Source organism: Erinaceus europaeus, chromosome 3, assembly GCF_950295315.1.
Source record: "Erinaceus europaeus chromosome 3, mEriEur2.1, whole genome shotgun sequence".
NCBI lineage: Eukaryota > Metazoa > Chordata > Mammalia > Eulipotyphla > Erinaceidae > Erinaceus > Erinaceus europaeus.
In genome coordinates, this window is record NC_080164.1 from 143,939,284 (window position 1) to 143,958,158 (window position 18,875).

Below are 18,875 nucleotides of genomic sequence, written 5' to 3' on the forward strand. Positions count from 1 at the left end.
CATGAAACTAAAAATTACTTTGAAAGTACTCACAGCTCTTCCAAATAAGACCACAGCCCTCATGTTTAGTAAGTTCTTTCAAATATGCACTCACCAGGTAAGAATAACAGCTAATGCCAACATTTCAACATTTCACACTTCTACAATCACCACTACATGTTTTCTCCAAAAGCTAAAATCATTAAATCATTAGATCCCTTCTATAAATATTTCCATTAAAAAGGAGACACCAATTAATTTCTAAGGTTCTTTTGTGTAAAGCCCTCCTTTGTTCCTACTTTGCTAAGAAAACCCTCTGCCTTGGAGTCTGCTATAATATTAAAATTAGTGCTAGTCCAGGAATGTTTCTGAAGAATTTTATAATTTCCTTTGAAAAAAAAAAAATCTGGGTCACCTGGGGTAAATTCAGAAAACCCTCTGCCTTGGAGTCTGCTATAATATTAAAATTAGTGCTAGTCCAGGAATGTTTTTGAAGAATTTTATAGTCTCCTTTGAAAAAAAAAAATCTGAGTCGCCTGTAAATTCATATGAAGTTAGGTGTTCTCTCTCACTAACGAATTTAAAGATGCAAATAAAGCAATGGCTCTCATCTTCTTCTAAAGTGACAGACTTCTGCCTCCCACAATCAGCTCCCTCCTCCCCAAGGATCCCTGTTATCTTCTAATTATGTTCTCAGGCAAGGCAGAATCTCAGGGTGTCCCAAGCCACACAGGAAACCTCACAGTTGAGGGGTGGCAGGGGGGTTTTCTTGTTACTATTTTATTTAAATGAGTGAATTGCTATAAAGGTTTATGTAGCCTCTATCATATACCCCCTTATCTTTGCAATAAAGATTCGATATCGGTTAATAAACAAAGAATCAGAGATCACCTATTGCCACTATCAGATACTGACCCTATAAGATCTGTTGATGTTAACTGGGGTAAAGTAGTTAGAAGGTGGAGGGGGGATACTTAGCTTATCCTTGGGATTCCAAATCAAGTCAAGGTCCATCCATGGAACTGCTCTAGAATTGTACTGTACCTCCAGTAGATATAATAAATGTTTAACGTGAGATCTGTAACTGCTCCATTTCTGAAAGTCATTCTGAATAAATAAGTGCTTGACCAAATTATATTTACGAAATATGTCGTCACATATCACACTGCAGAAAACACTACACAGCACTTACCTCCCCACAGATCCCAGGCTCCTTAAGGGCTTGGCTCACCTCTCAGCCACTATCATACACTTCAACATGACAGGTGAAAGGGTGTTAGCAAATAGAAGCTGCCAAGCTCTAATCCCATCTCTACCACCTTCTCCCACAGGACCACCAGCAGATCTGTGTGTCATGGAGTCTGGACCATGAAATGACCAAAGGAGAAGGGACAGCTGGAGAAGGAAGCCAGGGTGATAGGAAAACCACAAAGTGAACACTCCACCCCTGAGTAATCAAGGAGAAAGACTTCCTCCAGTCTTCCAGATCCTCAGTCTATGGGCAGTGTATCTGGTGCTATCTCAACATGTCAATCAACTGAGTTATCACAGAGCATAATCATTCTTAGGTTGGGCCTAATGATGATCGATTGTAGACTTCCCAAGACCTCGAACTTCCTTCTGTTTTTTTTATTTTGGCACTTGGCCTAAGCTATCATACTGAGCCATCTGCTCTGTGGTTAGGTGACCCCCCACCCCCAACAGATCAATAATAACCTGTTTTTAGGCTGTGGGTTCTTTATTGGCTGTTTTTAATATAGCCAAAAAATTGTGAGGAGAGTGGTGAATTGTGTTAGAGGCTACCTAGCATTTATGAGAAACACTCACCCCATAGCCAAGGCAAGGAAGACTGAAAGCCAGCTGGTTATTTTATTTAGAAAGGATTTCAGACAGGCCCTGAAAGGGTCACCAAACCAATTGAGTTGGGCAGGACCTAACCATTTCAAAATGACAATTATTTGACTTTCCTCATACCTGCAGCAAAGACTATCCTTTGAAATGGGATAGTTTTTTCTAACTCTTAAAATCAAAAGACTTTTCCCTAAAAATAAATAAATAAATAAATAAATAAATAAATAAAATAGAAAAAATATCTCAATTTCCTTCTGGAACAATTTAAAATACTCTCAATCTGTCCCATTCTTCACTCATATACTACAAATATTTGAAGACTGTCATTCACTAAACCTTCCTTTACCTTATCTTCTTCAGGCTTAATAAACCCAATTTCTTTAAGTTACCTTCAAAGGGCTTATTTCCCTGAGTTTTAATCAACCCCATGGCCTCTTCTATGCCAAAATATCTACTCTGTTCTCTGAGGAAACTAATAAACATAATTTTAGAATGGCATGATGAAGGGGAAAATACAGGCTCCCCTGCTGTATATTTTGTGGATATTTACTTTTGCTACACAATTAATAAATGGTATACAATAAATACAATTATCTTTGTAATCTGCAAACCCTATCCCAATATTACTGAGTCATGTTCTGTGACCTTTAGGTCTTAATTTTGCTTCTTAGATACACCTGACACTAAAGAAGAATTTCATCAGTACCTATCATCATGGCTGTGAAATTTTCAAGTAAAGACAGCCTGTAAACAAGCAAGCTGAGCCCACTGTCCTATTCTCTGATTTAGGCTGACTCACTTCTTGTGTTTTCTCCTATTAATTCCAAAGTATCTCCAGTCCTCTCAGTCACCATCACCCACAGTAACTCTCCTCCCCTTCCCCTCAATCTCATCTCATTAGTGACTGATGTGTCTGAAATGCCAGTCAATTTGCAAAGTGAATAAAGTCTGCCACCTTTATCTTCCTCAATCCTCTTAAGTGCTTTCCTTTCTAGCATGCCCTCTCTCACCCAGCTCAGGGCCTCACTTCATCCAGAGACCATCTAAAGGGCCTGGCTGGCTAGCTCTCTGCTCTGTTTTCCACTGACACTCAACTCTCAGCCTTCAGGCCAACCATCTTACCAACTGCTCCTCACAAAACCTCTCTTGGATATTTGTACACCCAGATTCCTGACAGCATTCTTTACAAAGTTTCTAGGAATCACAACTAAACCCCAAAGGTCACACAGCAGTTCTAAAGTACTTTGATAGGATTTGGGGATTATGAAGACTTATGTATTAAGGGGCCAGGTGGTAGCACACCTGGTTGAGAATACATGTTATAATGAACAAGAAGGACCCACCAGCAGGGGAAAGCTTCATGAGTGATGAAGCAATATTGCAGTTGTCTTTCTCTATTCCCTATCAATTTCTGTCTGTCTCCAGCAAATAAAATTTTTAAAAGAATTATGCATTAATATATATAGTAAAATATATAAATAGAAGTATATATAGTAGGAAAACAATTATATATAATATCCAAAAGGTGGAAGCAGCAACCCGTGTCCATTAATGGATGAATAGATAAACAAAATGTGTATTTACATATATTTTTTCATGCATTTCCTTCTTTCAAAAGTAAAGAAGCTCTGACTACAATAGGAATAAACTTGAGGACACTATGGTAAGTGAAATTAACCGGCCACAAAAAAGACAAATGCTGTATTATTCCACTTGAATAGGACCAGGGAACAGGGAGACAGTATAATGATGGTTATGCAAAAGACTTTCATGCCTGAGGATTCCAGGTGCCCAGTTCAATACCTGGTACCACCTTATGCAAGAGCTGAGTGATGCACTAGCTAAAAAGTAATATAAAATAAAAATTCCAAGAGTAGCCAAATTCAGAGGCAATAAAGGAGAGAGAATAATGGCTGCCTGCGAGGGAGGACTGGGGAGTGTGTGTTAAATAGGTACAGAGTTTCAGTTTTGCAAGATGAAACACATTCTGCAGACTGGTTGCACAGTAATGCCAATGTGCTTAATACTACTGAACTCTACACTGCAAAATGGTTAAGATGGCAAATTTTACTAAAAGTCTACTGAAATTCACACACACACACACACACACACACACACACACACACACACACATATCCTTCCTCAGCTCCAGCTGCCCTGAACTAAGGGGTGTCCAAGTCTTCAAAATATGTTGAGGATCATGCTTAACTGGCTAGAAAGATCCTGCAGCAGCCCTGTACCTCTCAACAAAGCCCCAGGGGCCATTCTGGGGTCAAGTCCACCTTATCCTTGCCTCTAAAGACTTTTTTTCACAGTCTGAATCACACTCACCACCAAATATCCCCTCCCAACAATGCTTCCTTGAGACCAACCACAGGTCTTAATTTTTTCTAGCTTCTTTTGCTCCAGTTCCCTGCTCCCAGACACCATTCCAAAGAGACACAGCAATCCTCAAATAGGACTTTAATGTCCTCTTCCCTCTTTTTCCTGTAACTATTTTCCAACAACAGTCTCACTACAGACACTCTACCCTCCTTTAAGGTGAATAAACTCATCCCAAATACTACCTCCCAGGGACAGTTTAATTGATTCTTGATCTCTTTCTCTGTCATCCACCCACCAAAACTCAAACTCCTCTCTGTGAGTACTCTGTACACTTATACAACTAAGTGGGGGTATATGTTGGCAAAACACAGGACTTTGGACTAGGGGGAGATGGGGAGAGGGTGTCCAATTCCCAGCACACAATGGTGAAGACAGACGTGGACTGCTGGTGGGAGTGATGTGCTGATACTGATCACGGGGAGAAAAGAAACTGTACTCATGTATCAACAACTGTCCTGTAAATCCTATTTCCCCAGTAAAATGATTAAAAAAGAAAGCACTCAGTAATAACCAAGATACTGATTTTTAAGAGTTGCACTTTTTGTTGATTTATCACTAGTCTATGATTCTATGTAAGTGGCTCACCTAGGTGAATGCATACATGCCTCATTATGACACCAGGTGCTATTCTGCAAGGGTGGCTATCTTCTCATTCTACCCCAGCCCATGACTGCAGCTCTGGAAAGAAATAAGACATAGGGACTCATAAACCATTGCTAAACTGAGCCTGAAATGTTTGCTGAGCATGTATTATATTCAAAGCTAGATATCTTTTGTTTGCTAATGAAGTCCCCAGGCAGGGCTTCTATTTTGTTTGTTTGTTTGTTTTGAGCAGGACAGAGAGAAATTGAGAGGAAGGGGAAGATAGAGGGGGAAAGAAAGACATCTGTAGCCCCTCTTCAACACTCCTGAAACATCCCATCTGTAGTGGTGAGTGGGGGGCTCAAACCTGGTTCCTTGCACATGGTAATGTGTCCACTCAACTGGCTACACCAGTGCCCAGCCCCCTATGATAAGCCAATCTTTACCGAGTTCCCCCAAGCGCCCCCGTCCAAGGTGTTGGACAAATTCAATCTAGCCACTTTTCAGGGAAGACAACTTTGCTTCCTAAGGTAACAGGGTTCATAGGGCCAGAGGGAATCACATTTATTTATTCACTTTGAGAAAAACAGCCATTTACAAATTTCCCTCTCCTAAAGATTAATCCAGAAATCTATATCTCCTAGGGGTGAAAGCTAAGAATAAGGCTGAAGAAAACACTGAAAACCATGGATTGCCATGTAGACCTTATTTCAATTTTCAAAGACATTAAATGTGGAAAACATCATCTTAGTATATACTACATAATCAGCAGATATGAGGTTGAGAGAAGAACATAAAAAAAAAAAAAAACATCAGTGTGACAGTGGAGCCTATGCACTTACTCCCTGCTAATAAGTGTGGTGCATGTAATCTCACTCACTTCTCTCATTAGTCCTATGGCGTCAGTCCTATCTCACAGATGAGGAAATGGAGCCATGGGGTAGGTAAAAAGGTCTTGTCCAAGATCATACGTCTGGCAAGTGGCAGAACTGAATAAACACCCAGGTTGTCAACTTCAGAACCCAAGCTCTTAACTCTGCTGCTATATGCCCTGAATAATAAGTCAGCTTCAACCTTAAGTTTTGCAAAAATGTTGAAATCCTAGCTGTCAAAAAAAGCAAGCATGGGGAGGTACTTAATGAAAATGTGTCATGACCAAAATGTAAGTGTGGAGGCTGAAGCATAAGATAAATGGAAAAATTTGCAGGTATGCATGTTTTTGTTGGAGAAGTATTCTGAGTATTTTTCCCCTATGGAAAAAATATCCAAGTTCTGTTCAGTCTGTACAACCAGTGTTCCCCCAACTATCATATCAAAAGTCATATAGAACTCAAGACAAAAATTAATTTGTATTATATTTCCACAGCTGTCAAAAGGATCTGGAGCAACAGTCAGCTTCTACTGGCTAAGCTTACTTGTTTGCTAGGTGCTTGTTCACCTATCAGAATCTCTTTTTTTTTCTTTTATTTATTTATTTATTTATTCCCTTTTATTGTCCTTGTTTTATTGTTGTAGTTATGATTGTCCTTGTTGTTGGATAGGACAGAGAGAAATGGAGAGACGACGGGAAGACAGAGAGGGGGAGAGGTAGATACCTGCAGACCTGCTTCATTTTGCTTGTAAAGCAACTACCTTGCAAGTGGGGAGCTGGGGGCTCGAACCAGGATCCTTATGCTGGTCCTTGCGCTTTGCGCCACCTGCGCTTAACCCACTGTGCTACCGCCCAACTCCCCAGAATCTCTTTCTAACCTTCTGGAAACGTAAGGATAATAATTCCCATTTTGCAGAAAATAAGGACAGCTGACACACGTTGGGTTTGGACTTGTAGCATGAGTGCACCTAGCAGCATCAAATAGCAATGCTCTACATCAGATAGAACAGAAAGATTAAGTAATTTGCCTAAAATTCCACAGCTAGAAAGTGACAAAACCAGGATGAAACAGTGAAGCTCAGCAAAGTTAAGTAACTGCCCCAGACCTGTCAGCAGCAGTCAGCAGACAATTTGCTGAGTTCAGATCTCCTAATACCAGGTAGCTTCGTGGCTCCACCTGTTCACACCAGGACCCACGGCTATCTGTCTAACTGTGCAGTAAAGAGTAGAGTCGATTTCCTGAGCAACCAGAGGAGCCCAAGTCTCATCTGAAGTAGGCAGTTTTCAATTCGAAACTTTGAGAGAACAGAGAAATCTAGATCTTGATATAAGTTCTCCAGATTTTAAAAAAATATTTATTTATTTATTCCCCTTTGTTGCCCTTGTTTTATTGTTGTAGTTATTGATGTTGTTGTTGGATAGGACAGAGAGAAATGGAGAGAGGAGGGGAAGACAGAGAGGGGGAGAGAAAGATAGCCACCTGCAGACCTGCTTCACCACCAGTAAAGTGACTTCCCTGCAGGTGAGGAGCTGGGGGCTGGAACTGGGATTCTTAAGCCAGTCCTTGTGCTTTGTACCATGTGAGCTTAACCCGCTGTGCTATCGCCCTACTCCCCAGATTTTTTTTTTTGTCCTTGCTGGGCTTTCACTGCTCCAGGCTGACTTTTTCAGATAGACAGGAAGAAAGAGAAAGATACTACAGTATCTTCCCCCGAGAGCACCAACCTGAGTTGTACTCAAGACAAAACAGGCATACTACTTAATTTCAGAGAGGAGGGAACAGAGAAAGAGGAAGGCTGAGAGGAGACACACCATGGCACTCCTCCACCATCCACAAATTGCCATGTGCAGTGTTCCTAATCAATGCTGGGGATTCAAACCTATGACCTACTAAATAGTAGAGTCCACTCTACTGGGTGAGCTACTTCTAGTCTCCTAAAATCTCCAGATGTTGAAATATTATTTTCATGTTTCTATAGGGCATCAGGAACCAAACAAAAGTAGTCCCTGAGCTATCAATTTACAACTTTTCTACTCAGTAGGAGTCTTGTGTCAAAAGCGCTTGTCTCATGTCCCAAAATGGCAGAATCACAGCTGCTAAGTCAGGCTTTCTCACAAGACCCCTACACTTTCAAAAGAGATTTACACTGGATTTGCTCTCCATCCAAACTTTCAGCTCTGACAATTCCCTTGCAGACCTCTTCATTTTGTAATTTGCAGTCTACTCAAGTTCTAGAAATGTTGCATATTTCAGATTCCTCCAAATGGCTTTCAATTCAGTGTTTTCAAGTCATCATACCCAACCACACAAAAGTGAGCACACTTCCCCACGTCCGTCCAGGCCCGATGCAGCCTTGACTGCTGCCTTTGAGGGATTCCTGGACTACAGGTCAACTTCAAGAATTCTGCACAGGACACTGTGGCTCATTTCCTGGTGTCCTTCTTTAATCAGCTGGGGAGACTTGAGGAAATGAGTCAAAGTCCTACAGGCAACATCGAGCAGTCGTCAACAACAGCAGCGAAATTCATCAGCATAACATCTGTCCATAAATGCACTCCAAGGAAAAGCCACAAAATACTTGGCACATTTCTTTCTTTCTTTTTTTAATTCCCTTTTGTTGCCCTTGCTGTTTTATTGTTGCAGTTATTACTGTTGTTGATGTTGTCATTGTTGGATAGGACAAAAAGAAATGGAGAGAGGAGGGGAAGACAGACAGGGGGAGAGAAAGATAGACACCTGCAGACCTGCTTCACCGCCTGTGAAGTGATTCCCCTGCGGGTGGGGGAGCTCAGGGCTCCAACCCAGATCCTTAAGCCGGTCCTTGCTTTTTTTTTTAAAAAATACTTATTTTATTTATTTATTCCCTTTTGTTGCCCTTGTTGTTTTATTGTTGTAGTTATTATTGTTGTTGTCGTTGTTGGATAGGACAGAGAGAAATGGAGAGAGGAGGGGAAGACAGAGAGGAGAGGAAGATAGACACCTGCAGACCTGCTTCACCGCCTGTGAAGCGACTCCCCTGCAGGTGGGGAGCCGGGGTTCGAACCGGGATCCTTATGCCGATCCTTGTGCTTTGCGCCACCTGCGCTTAACCCACTGCGCTACAGCCCGACTCCCTGGTCCTTGCTTTTTTGCACCACCTGCCCTTAACCTGCTGCACTGCCGCCCAACTCCCACTTGGCACATTTCTAATAAGAATTTGTTCATAGATGATTTGGGGTCCAGTGCACAAGAACCTGGGTTCAAGCCCCTAGTCCTCACCTTCAGAGGGGAAGTTCCAGGGGCAGTGAAGCAGTCTCTCCCTTATCTCTCAATTTCTCTGTCTCTATCCAAAATAAAATAAATTGTTTGGAGAAAAGAAAGACTACAGGTGATACAGCTGGTAAATTGTATTTATATATCCCTGTGCTCATCTAGGGTAAATGGCCAGTGGTCTCATCCACTATTGGGGGTGGGGAGTCTATAATGCTAAGTAGCTTGTTTTTTAATTTTATTTTATTTTTGGCAGTGGCGGGTAGGGGAGAAAAAACTGACTTACACCAACACTTCAGAGATAGCTTATCTTCATTTCTGAGGGACTAACTGGAATGGAACAGTTAATACCTTTATAGTACTCTGACCACAAGGACAAATGCCTAAGTACCCCTAGGGAGGCTATAATTTAGTGACTCACCCTTCCCTCAGTGAACACTGGAGAACACTTCTAACTCCACATCATGAAGCCAGCAACTTTAGCCTTTTCTCACCCAAGTTGGGAAGAGGATGGCTTTGCACTATCAAGTATCCCTAGGACCCCCAATAATGCCTGACATATAATAAGTACTTATTAAATATCTTTGAAGAGATTCACTCAAAACCAGTTCTGCTAAGTCACATGAATGGGCATACAGTTGGATAATGGGGCTAAGCCCAGGCTTTGTCACAGATTCTGAGGAGAGATGTGTTTAGTCAGTTGTTCCAGGTGTAAAATGCTTGGGGATGGTAACAATACTCATTACAGGGCTTGTCACCAGAGCTAGCCTGTCCTCAGATTGGTACTGCTTCCCACTAAGGAGCAACAACAATGCACAACCACATGTAATATGAAATCTCAGGCACACATGAGTGTATGTTGCAATAACATACAATATATGAATTATAAAATCAAGAGCAAACAAATATGTGGATGGATGGGAAAGGTCAGAATGGAGATAAAGAAATAATCAGGGCTCCCTTTATAGTCATCATATTATTTCCAGCTAGATAACAACCCATAATGTCCTGTGTCCAGCTGCTGGGGAGGACTCTAGCCTCACACCTGCAAAAACAAGGGGAAGGTATGATTCACGATTCCTTGAGGTTCATCCTGTGGAGCACAGAAGTTGTAAATACAGACTGGGAGGGTGGGAGGTTAGGAAGGAGCAGAGTTGGAACTTGCTAGCCCTCAAAGGGAGGTGAGCACTGAGGAAAACCTGCTCAAGCCAGGGCTAGACCATTAGGACACCATTAAGTAGCCTTTACGCAGCTGTAAAATGTTTTGGGGGTGGTAACAATACTCCTTACAGGGCTTGTCACCAGAGCTAGCAAGGCCTCACATTAGTACTGCTTCTCACTAAGGAGCAACAACCAGGAGAGGCAGAAGAATTTCAAAGAGGCAGGGAGCAATCTGGTAGAGTTCTAAAAGTGCAGCCCCCACTCTAAGAACACCCCAAGAGAATTTTGGACCCATGGCTCCTCCATGAGGCAGATATCTCATTGTCTTCTTGGAGAAGTGGGGCTACCCACAAAGTCAAGCTGCCCCAAGATACAGAACCAGGAAGGCAATATAAGGCTTTGTCTTTACACCACTTGCACCCCTACCTCCAGATTCTCTTTGCTAAAAATCTACTGCATGGAGCATGATAATAATGAGTTAGAAGGAAGCAACTGATTCATTTAGTTTACCAAAAGAGTAATATTCAATGTGGTCTGTATTTCTTGTACCCTATCTGAGGGTCTGGCTCACATACCTTAACTAAAATTGAAGACACAGAGGCATAAAAGCTCAAAGACAGCATTTGAATCCAAGGTACTTGGATCCTACAAGGCACCCAGGTCCTCTCCCTCACAGGGGACCAGATGCAAGGTCTATGTTCCTAACAGGGAAGCAGTGCGGGGGGGGGGGGGGGGGGGGAATGGGGGGGTCACAGTACTCTAACACTTTCTGGTTAAATTGACCAATAGTCAATAAAGAGCCACGATAGTCCATCAGGATTCATCCTTTCCAGCCCTCGAATCCCAATTCAGATTCACTTTCTTATCCTCACATTATGGGGGGGGGGGTGTCAAGTTAAAAAAAAATGACCTGGAAGAGAGCAGGGCTTCTGGAGTTAGCAAAGCTCTGTAACACCTAACCCCCAACAAACAAACAAAATTGGGAAGGAACAGGGATCTGGTAGAGGAGGTTCCACAGCCTGCAAATCTTTCTCCTCATCTTTAAGATTCAAGTTCCCATGCAGGCTATGACCATATTTCCACAACAGTTTTGTGATCCATAGAAAGTTTCACAGTTTCCCACCCTTGACCTCTGGCAGACCTAAATTATACCCATCACCTATGAGGGTGAGGTGGGAAGGAGGTCTTAGTGCATCTCAAAATTCCCAAAGGAGCAGGGACCTGCGATTACAGGTACTATTCCAGGGCGTTGCAGAGCTCCTCCCCAGGCAGGCTGGACTTTGTGTCTGGACACAGAAGTTGGCCAGGGTCCAGGCACCGCACTCCCATCCCGGAGTGCGGTGCCTGCCTTCCCTGGAGCAGGCTGCAAACGCTGCCACCAGTCGCTCCATGGCTTGTGGCAGTGAAGAACTAGCAAGCAGCACGGTTGAAAGGGGCGAGCCTCTCTTCCACCCGGTTTACAAAAGCAAAAGTCTGCAACCTAGCGGCTACCTTCCACACGCCTGGCCCAAGTTGTCCCTGTGGCCACCACTTCCAGCTTCACGGAGTCCAGCTCCACGGCAGCATGCCGTTTGCTCTCTGTGCAAAAAAGCATAACCGGGTGGAAGAGGGGGTCGCGGCAGGAGACAGACAGCAGCCATAGACTCAAGTCCACGGGCGGCTGCGGGTCCGGCCCTGGCACTGGGGCACAAAGAGCGTCCGCGATTGGAAAGCAGCCGCCGCAGAGCAAAATAAAAGGTTCTCCAACTTTGCCCGCAGCGCGGCTGAGAACCGGCGGGCCGGGCCGGTCCTCCAGTGTGCGGGTCACACACGCGCAACTTTTAACAAAAGGAAGCAGCGACCGCGCCTCGGGCAGCGGGATAAACCAGCGCCGGTGGCGAACCGGAGACCTCCCGCCACTGCCCCGAGCACGCTCAGCACAAAAGCAACCCCAAAGTCTCGGCAGCCTGCACCTCGCTCACCCCCAGGCCTCTCGCTGTCCTCCTCTCGGGAAGACGCCCCCCCAACCCAGATCTGCGCCCCCCCCAGTAGCGACGGTGGGGGGGAGCTCCTGGCGCAGGTGAGCGAGGCACCCAGAAGCAGAGTTCCGGGGACGCTTCGAGTGTTTCCCGGAGGGTGAAATGCACGGGCACCGGCGGCCGGCAGCCACATCTCTGGACACACCCCGGCGTGTGCGAGCCCTGGGGACACAGGCAGCGCCAAGGAGCGCGTCCCGCGCACCCGCCGCGCTCTCCCACCTGTCTGGACGCCGAGCATGAGGAGCAGAACGCCGAGAAAATCCCAGGCGCTGCGAGCGCCTCTCATCGCGGTGGCTGCTCAGGGACCGGAGCTCCGTTCCACGCTCTTCCTCTCGCCGGAGTGCACCGAGCGCGGCAAAGCCGAGCCCCTAGAGCCGCGAGCGCCGAGGAGCCGCCCCTCCTCCCAGCGCCCTCCCCCTGCGCGCCGGCCACGCCCCTTCTCAGCGCCCCTCCTCGCCTCCCCCCGCCCTCCTGCCTGGGTCTCCTTCCCAGCCTCTGGCGTCTGACCCGGGCTTTTTAGACGTGTTAATGCCAGGAGGTGGGGAAGAGCTGAGCCCGCTGAGAGGGGGCGGGCGCGCCTGCTCTGGACCCTGGGACCCCTTCATCTTTCCACCTCTCCTCCCCTGTAATGTGGTGGGTCCCCTAGAGGCGGTTCTCCGACTGGGGTGGTACCGCCCGCGCGCTTTGTGAATCTGGGCACCGAGCACACGTCAGGGCACGAGCCCGCCACCTGGCAGGTGCTCCCCAGACAATAAAGGACCGCCGCCCACCCTTCGAGCACTCTCTGGAGGCAGCGGGCTGGACTCCACTGGAGGGGGTGGAGGGGGGTGCAGGGACAAGAATCGGACGGGGGGGAAGGAGTGAGTCAAGGGGAGATTAGGAACTGAGCCCAAACACTCCTCCACCCCTGTTAGTCGAGAAGGACCGAGCATGATGCCTGCAATCATTGTAAAAGGCTGAGCTCAGGTGTAGGTAATTCATTACGCTCAGTTTCTCCACCTGCTCCTTAACCTGTAAGAGCACAGATGGTTTCTATTGGTCGGTGTGGCCTCCTCCCCCCGAGCCCCTGTGGAGTCTTTTCTGTAGAGTGAGGTTTCAGAGCAAGTCGGAATTGCGAAGTTTGCTCTAGGAGCCTGGGTTTGTTAAAAAAAAAAAAAAAAAAAAAAAAACTTTGCTTACAAGTGCTTGGGCTAGCGCCTCAGGGAGCTCTTTCTCACCTCCCCCCTTGTTATTATTTTTTTTCCCAGTATGGTTTCTCTGCCTGTCTATCAGAGGACAGTTACAGGGGTGGAGATCCCTGCCTTCCTCTTAGCTGACCTACCCTGTACCCAGAATGAAATAGCAAAACTACTCTATAGAAAAGCATAAATCTGCATAGGGCTTTATAGTTCATCCTCACGCTGAATATTATTTCATGTTCAAAGTAACAGTTTTGTGAGGTAGATAGAACAGAAAATGTAAAAATTTTCGTTCTCAAGGTGGCCTAAGATCATGCAATTAATGGGAAACCCAGAAGTTTTTAAAATGGACTTCAGATGTGTTGACCTTTCCTCATGCATTCTCATAAACACCCCTCCATAGAGGCAGAGAACAGAAAATAAAAGATACCCTCAAAAGAAATGATGGGATGATCTTTAATTTTCGGACGGAGTCAGATTCAACACAGCACCTCTCCACCATCTATGGAGCTATGGAGATCCCCCTGCTTCTGTCTACGGTGCTCCATGCATGTGGTGATACAGCTCCAAATTGGCTTCTATCACATTAGACAAGCGTTGAGTTTTTGTTTGCTTGTTTTCTAATAGGAGTTATGTCCTAGCACCTTTGCTAAAGTACCATCCCCAAATGTATAATTAACCAGATTCACTTCATTTAATATTGAAACTTGCCTATCTGATAATGATAGGATTTGAGTAGCTTTAAGGAAAACATGATTGGGCTTGGGCTGAGGAAACCACCGCATAATGGTTATGCAAAGGCTTTCATGCCTGAGGCTGTGACATCCCAGGTTCAATCACCCAGAACTACTATAAACCACAGCTGAGTAGTGCTTTTGTTAAGAAAAAGAAAAAGATGGTTTTAAAGATAATCACTTAATGATAATGGCTACTAGATTAATATCCATGATTATCTCTATTTAAATTCATTTTTTCTCATTCAACTAGTATTTACTGACTGTGTGCTGTGAAGCAAGGCGGAGCTCTCAGGCCCTAGATGTACTATTGTCAATAAACAGATTGGGTCCTGCCACAATCCATATAGTCAAGCATGGGTACCCACACCCCAATATCCTAGTAAATGATTCAAGTCATAACGATGTAGGGGAACTGAAATCCCAAGATCTCTGTGCTTTGAGTCACTGAACCACTTCTTATTCTTAGGATGACAGAGATAAAAGGTACCTCTCGAAGCAATCATGAGTTTCGGGGATCTTGATTTATTTCTGAAATCCATTTTGTAGTGAGGAAAAACTCACTATACATTAAAATATCAACTTTATGGCAGAGAGAAAAATTACAATTTTCCTCCTTCTATCAACTGATATTGGAGGGGATAACAAGTCTTCAGAAAAGAGGGTGAAAAAGATCACGTTGCAATTTAATTCCAGGCAGGAAATTTCTACCAGGAAAAAAAAAAAGCAGAATGAGGCATTATTCAGTGCTGAACTGTCATTCATATTTATCATTCAACATTTCTTAAGCATCTAAAAGACCTACAAAAATCACTAAGACAAAATTCCTGCCTAGGGGAATTCACAAAGAGGAAAAGCAGACACCCAAACAAGAAATAAAATATCTGCTATTAGGACTCAAGTTCAGACCATGCACACCAAAGTTAGCTTGGTTGGTAGGACAGTTAAATTCTTCTGCTTTCTCTGGAAGAAAAAAAAAAAAAAAAGCCATTATCCGAACCACCCAAGTGTCATCTCACTCTAACACTACCACCTCCCTTCCCCAAATCCCCCAAAGTTACTCAGATCCAGCAATTAAAAGTTTAGTGTTGGTCATAGTCCACAATCCCTGTGCCTTTAAGCCTGGTAGCTACTGAATAGTACCTTCATCAACTATATATACCACTCTTCTGTGGGAGTCATCTACGGTACATATGCCTGGTACATATGCCTAGTAGAATCATTTACAGTGACAGGGATGTTTTGTATCTCAGATAGGCTAGACAGGATCAGTTCTGTACTGTTTCATGATGACCCTGGACCTTTTCCTGAAGTCTACTTTATGCAATTTGTTTTCATGATGAATACTTTAATAACATTTGCAAGGTAGAAACCAAAATCAAAATGACTTAACAAGCAAAGAAGTATAGAATCTTTTGATTTCATGTGTGGGAAGGCTGGAGAAAACAATGTTCTAGACTTTCCTGAATCAAAGTGTTCAAAATGATCACCACTTGAAGGCAGTGTGTGTGTGTGTGTGTGTGTGTGTGTGTGTGTGTGTATGTGTGTGTGTGTGTGTGTGTGAGAGAGAGAGAGAGAGAGAGAGAGAGAAAGAGGATGTCTGTGTACATATTGCAAATTTGTGTACACTTAAGTTTTACTTTCCTGTCCCCATGTGCATGGAGATCACTCCAGGCTTCTCATTAATGCCAATGCAAACAAGGCTTTTCTGCCCCCCGCAAACACCTCATATAAATGTTTACTTGACACAAGTCACATATCCATCCAGCATCAATCACTGAAACCAGATAGATGATTGACTAGGTCTGGGTCATGTGCCCACCCCCAGAAGTCCATAGGGAGTAGGGGGAGTTTATCATTTCTATACCATGAGGCCTAAGAGTGCTGAGTGGGAGTAGGGGAAGGATGAGGAGGCATATTTTCTCAGTGACTAACAGAGGTATTCTCATCAAAAAAAAAAGAAATGAAGCTACACAAATAGAGCAAAAACTGTTCACCATAGTTTGATGGAACCAAACTAGAGTTTGAATTCTAACTTGAATTTTTAATATATATTACTGATTATAAAAGATGCTTGTTGTAGAAAATTTAGAAGGGGAATGTAGAAAAACAAAAGTCATCCAATATATAATTATATAATTATGGAAGGGTTGATTTTGGTATGTCTGTTTCAAATTTTCTTTACCTGTTTATTTTATGGTTTCTCCCTTTACATAAGATGTTATGTTAGTTTCCTCTCAAATTATTATTATTATTATTTTACTTATCAAAGTATAAGCATTATCACTGATCAGTAAAATTCTTTGGAAAAATAATATATAATAGCAGTATAATGCTCATGTTTTATGTCTATACCTTAATTCTGGAAGTTTAATTATGTTTTGCATTGTAAAAAACCTGTGATGAACTTCTTAGTGAATAAAATTTCTTGCTTCTGAATCTTTATTTTGTATATATTTCTAGAAATTTCTAGGCTATACCAAGTGTGTAATGCCTTTCAAGCTTACTAATTAATAGTTCTTGTTTTTCAGTAATCAGCTGTTGGCAATAACAATGGAGAAATGAACAGCTAACCTTACTTGTGAACTCTTTTCTTATACTAACCACCTCACAATTCGTATTAGTAAAAAAAAGTCAGCGTCTGCTCTTTGTTCAAGCTCTCATACAGTAGTTATTAAACACCTTCTATGTGCCAGAAGTGCTAAAAGTTGGAATATAAGGGTAAGACACAGATGCTGCCTTCATGGAATTTATAGTAAGAGACTCTTAAAGGAAGTTATGCACATGGTGATATTTGAGCACAGGAATACCTAAAGCATATTACAGTGGGATCCCATAAGTGCCTCCACCATGAGATGCCATTAGTTTCTGGAGGATCAGGAGCAGAGGAACTCAGAGCAGATAGAAGAGAATGTTGAAGCAGTGGGAAGCACACATGCAAAGGGCTAGGGGGCATGAAACAGCTTAAGAAGAACCTCTAGCTGAGATCACAGAAATAAACAATAACTATGCATGTCAAGGAACTTGCTCTGCATCCTCTGACTTATGAAGAGTCACTGGAGGACTTTATGTTGGGAGCATGTGTGATAAGATTTACAAGTTGAAAAGATAGCAGGGAAGCTTAAGGGAACGATGAATCAAAAATACTACAAATGTTTATCTGGAACCAGAAAAGACCTAGAATTGCCAAAACAATCTTGAGGAAAAAGAACAAAACTGGAAGCATCACACTCCCATATCTCAAACTGTATTATAGGGCCATTGTCATCAAAACTGCTTGGTACTGGAACATGAATAGACACACTGACCAGACATCTAATCTTTGACAAAGGGGCTCAGACTATTAAATGGGGAAAGCAGAGTCTCTTCAACAAATGGTGTTGGAAACAATGGGTTGAAACATGCAAAAGAATGAAACTGAACCACTGTATTTCACCAAATACAAAAGTAAATTCCAAGTGGATCAAGGACTTGGATGTTAGACAAGAAACTGTCAGATACTTAGAGGAAGATATCAGCAGAACTCTTTTCCGTATACATTTTAAAGACATCTTCAATGAAATGAATACAATTACAAAGAAGACTAAGGCAAGTATAAACCTATGGGACTACATCAAATTAAAAAGCTTCTTCACAGCAAAATAAGCCACTACCCAAACCAAGAGACCCCTCACAGAATGGGAGAAGATCTTTACATGCCATACATCAGACAAGAGTTTAATAACCAACATATATAAAGAGCTTGCCAAACTCAACAACAAGACAACAAATAACCCCATCCAAAAATGGGGGGAGGACATGGACAGAATATTCACCACAGAAGAGATCCAAAAGGCCTAGAAACACATGAAAAAATGCTCCACATCTCTGATTGTCAGAGAAATGCAAATAAAGACAACAATGAGATACCACTTCACTCCTGTGAGAATGTCATACATCAGAAAAGGTAACAGCAGCAAATGCTGGAAAGGGTGTGGAGTCAAAGAACCCTCCTGCACTGCTGGTGGGAATGTCAATTGGTCCATCCACTGTGGAGAACAGTCTGGAGAACTCTCACAAGGCTAGAAATGGACCTACCCTATGATCCTGCAATTCCTCTCCTGGGGATATATCCTAAGGAACCCAACACACCTATCCAAAAAGATCTGTGTACACATATGTTCTTAGCAGCACAATTTGTAATAGCCAAAATCTGGAAGCAACCCAGGTGTCCAACAACAGATGAGTGGCTGAGCAAGTTGTGGTATATATACACAATGGAATACTACTCAGCTGTAAAAAATGGTGACTTCGCCATTTTCAGCTGATCTTGGACCTTGAAAAATTCATGTTAAGTGAAATAAGTCAGAAACAGAAGGATGAATATGGGATGATCTCATTCTCCGGCAGAAGCTGAAAAACAAGATCAGAAGAAACACACACACACACACACACACACACACACACACACACACACACACAAGTAGAACCTGAAATGGAATTGGCATATCTCACCAAAGTACAAGACTCTGGGGTGGGGGGTGGGGGGGTCGGGGGGGAGAATACAGGACCAAGAAGGATGACAGAGGACCTAGTGGGGGGTGTATTGTTATATGTGAAACTGGGGAATGTTATGCATGTACAAACTATTGTATTTACTGTTGAATATAAAACATTAATTCCCCAATAAAGAAATAAAAAAAGGCCAAAACTTGATGTCAGGCAACAACGGAGTTGAAAATTTAATGTAATGCATGGGAGAAGTAGTGAGCCAAATCGAGTCCAATTAAGGTGAGACTGGTGAAAGAAAATGGAAAAAAGAGATGTTCAGTAGACTCTATAGGCCATGATTGGAATGCTATTAAGGAAGGTATATGGAAAGAGAGA

General features: G+C 43.2%; 1 protein-coding gene across 4 annotated transcripts in view; it reads right to left on the reverse strand.

Annotated features, from left to right (window-relative positions):
- Positions 1-12,498, reverse strand: part of KIT (KIT proto-oncogene, receptor tyrosine kinase) — a 96,111-nt gene extending 83,613 nt beyond the window's left edge. For 2 of the 4 annotated variants that reach the window (XM_016195043.2, XM_016195041.2), the window contains exon 1: positions 12,317-12,496. In XM_016195043.2, the coding sequence (XP_016050529.1) occupies positions 12,317-12,383 (67 nt within the window). In that variant the 5' untranslated portion in view covers positions 12,384-12,496. Of the gene's footprint in view, positions 1-12,316 lie in introns of all 4 variants that reach the window. The other 2 variants (XM_016195042.2, XM_016195044.2) reach the window with 2 other exon arrangements.
- Between the last annotated feature and the right edge of the window lie 6,377 nt (positions 12,499-18,875).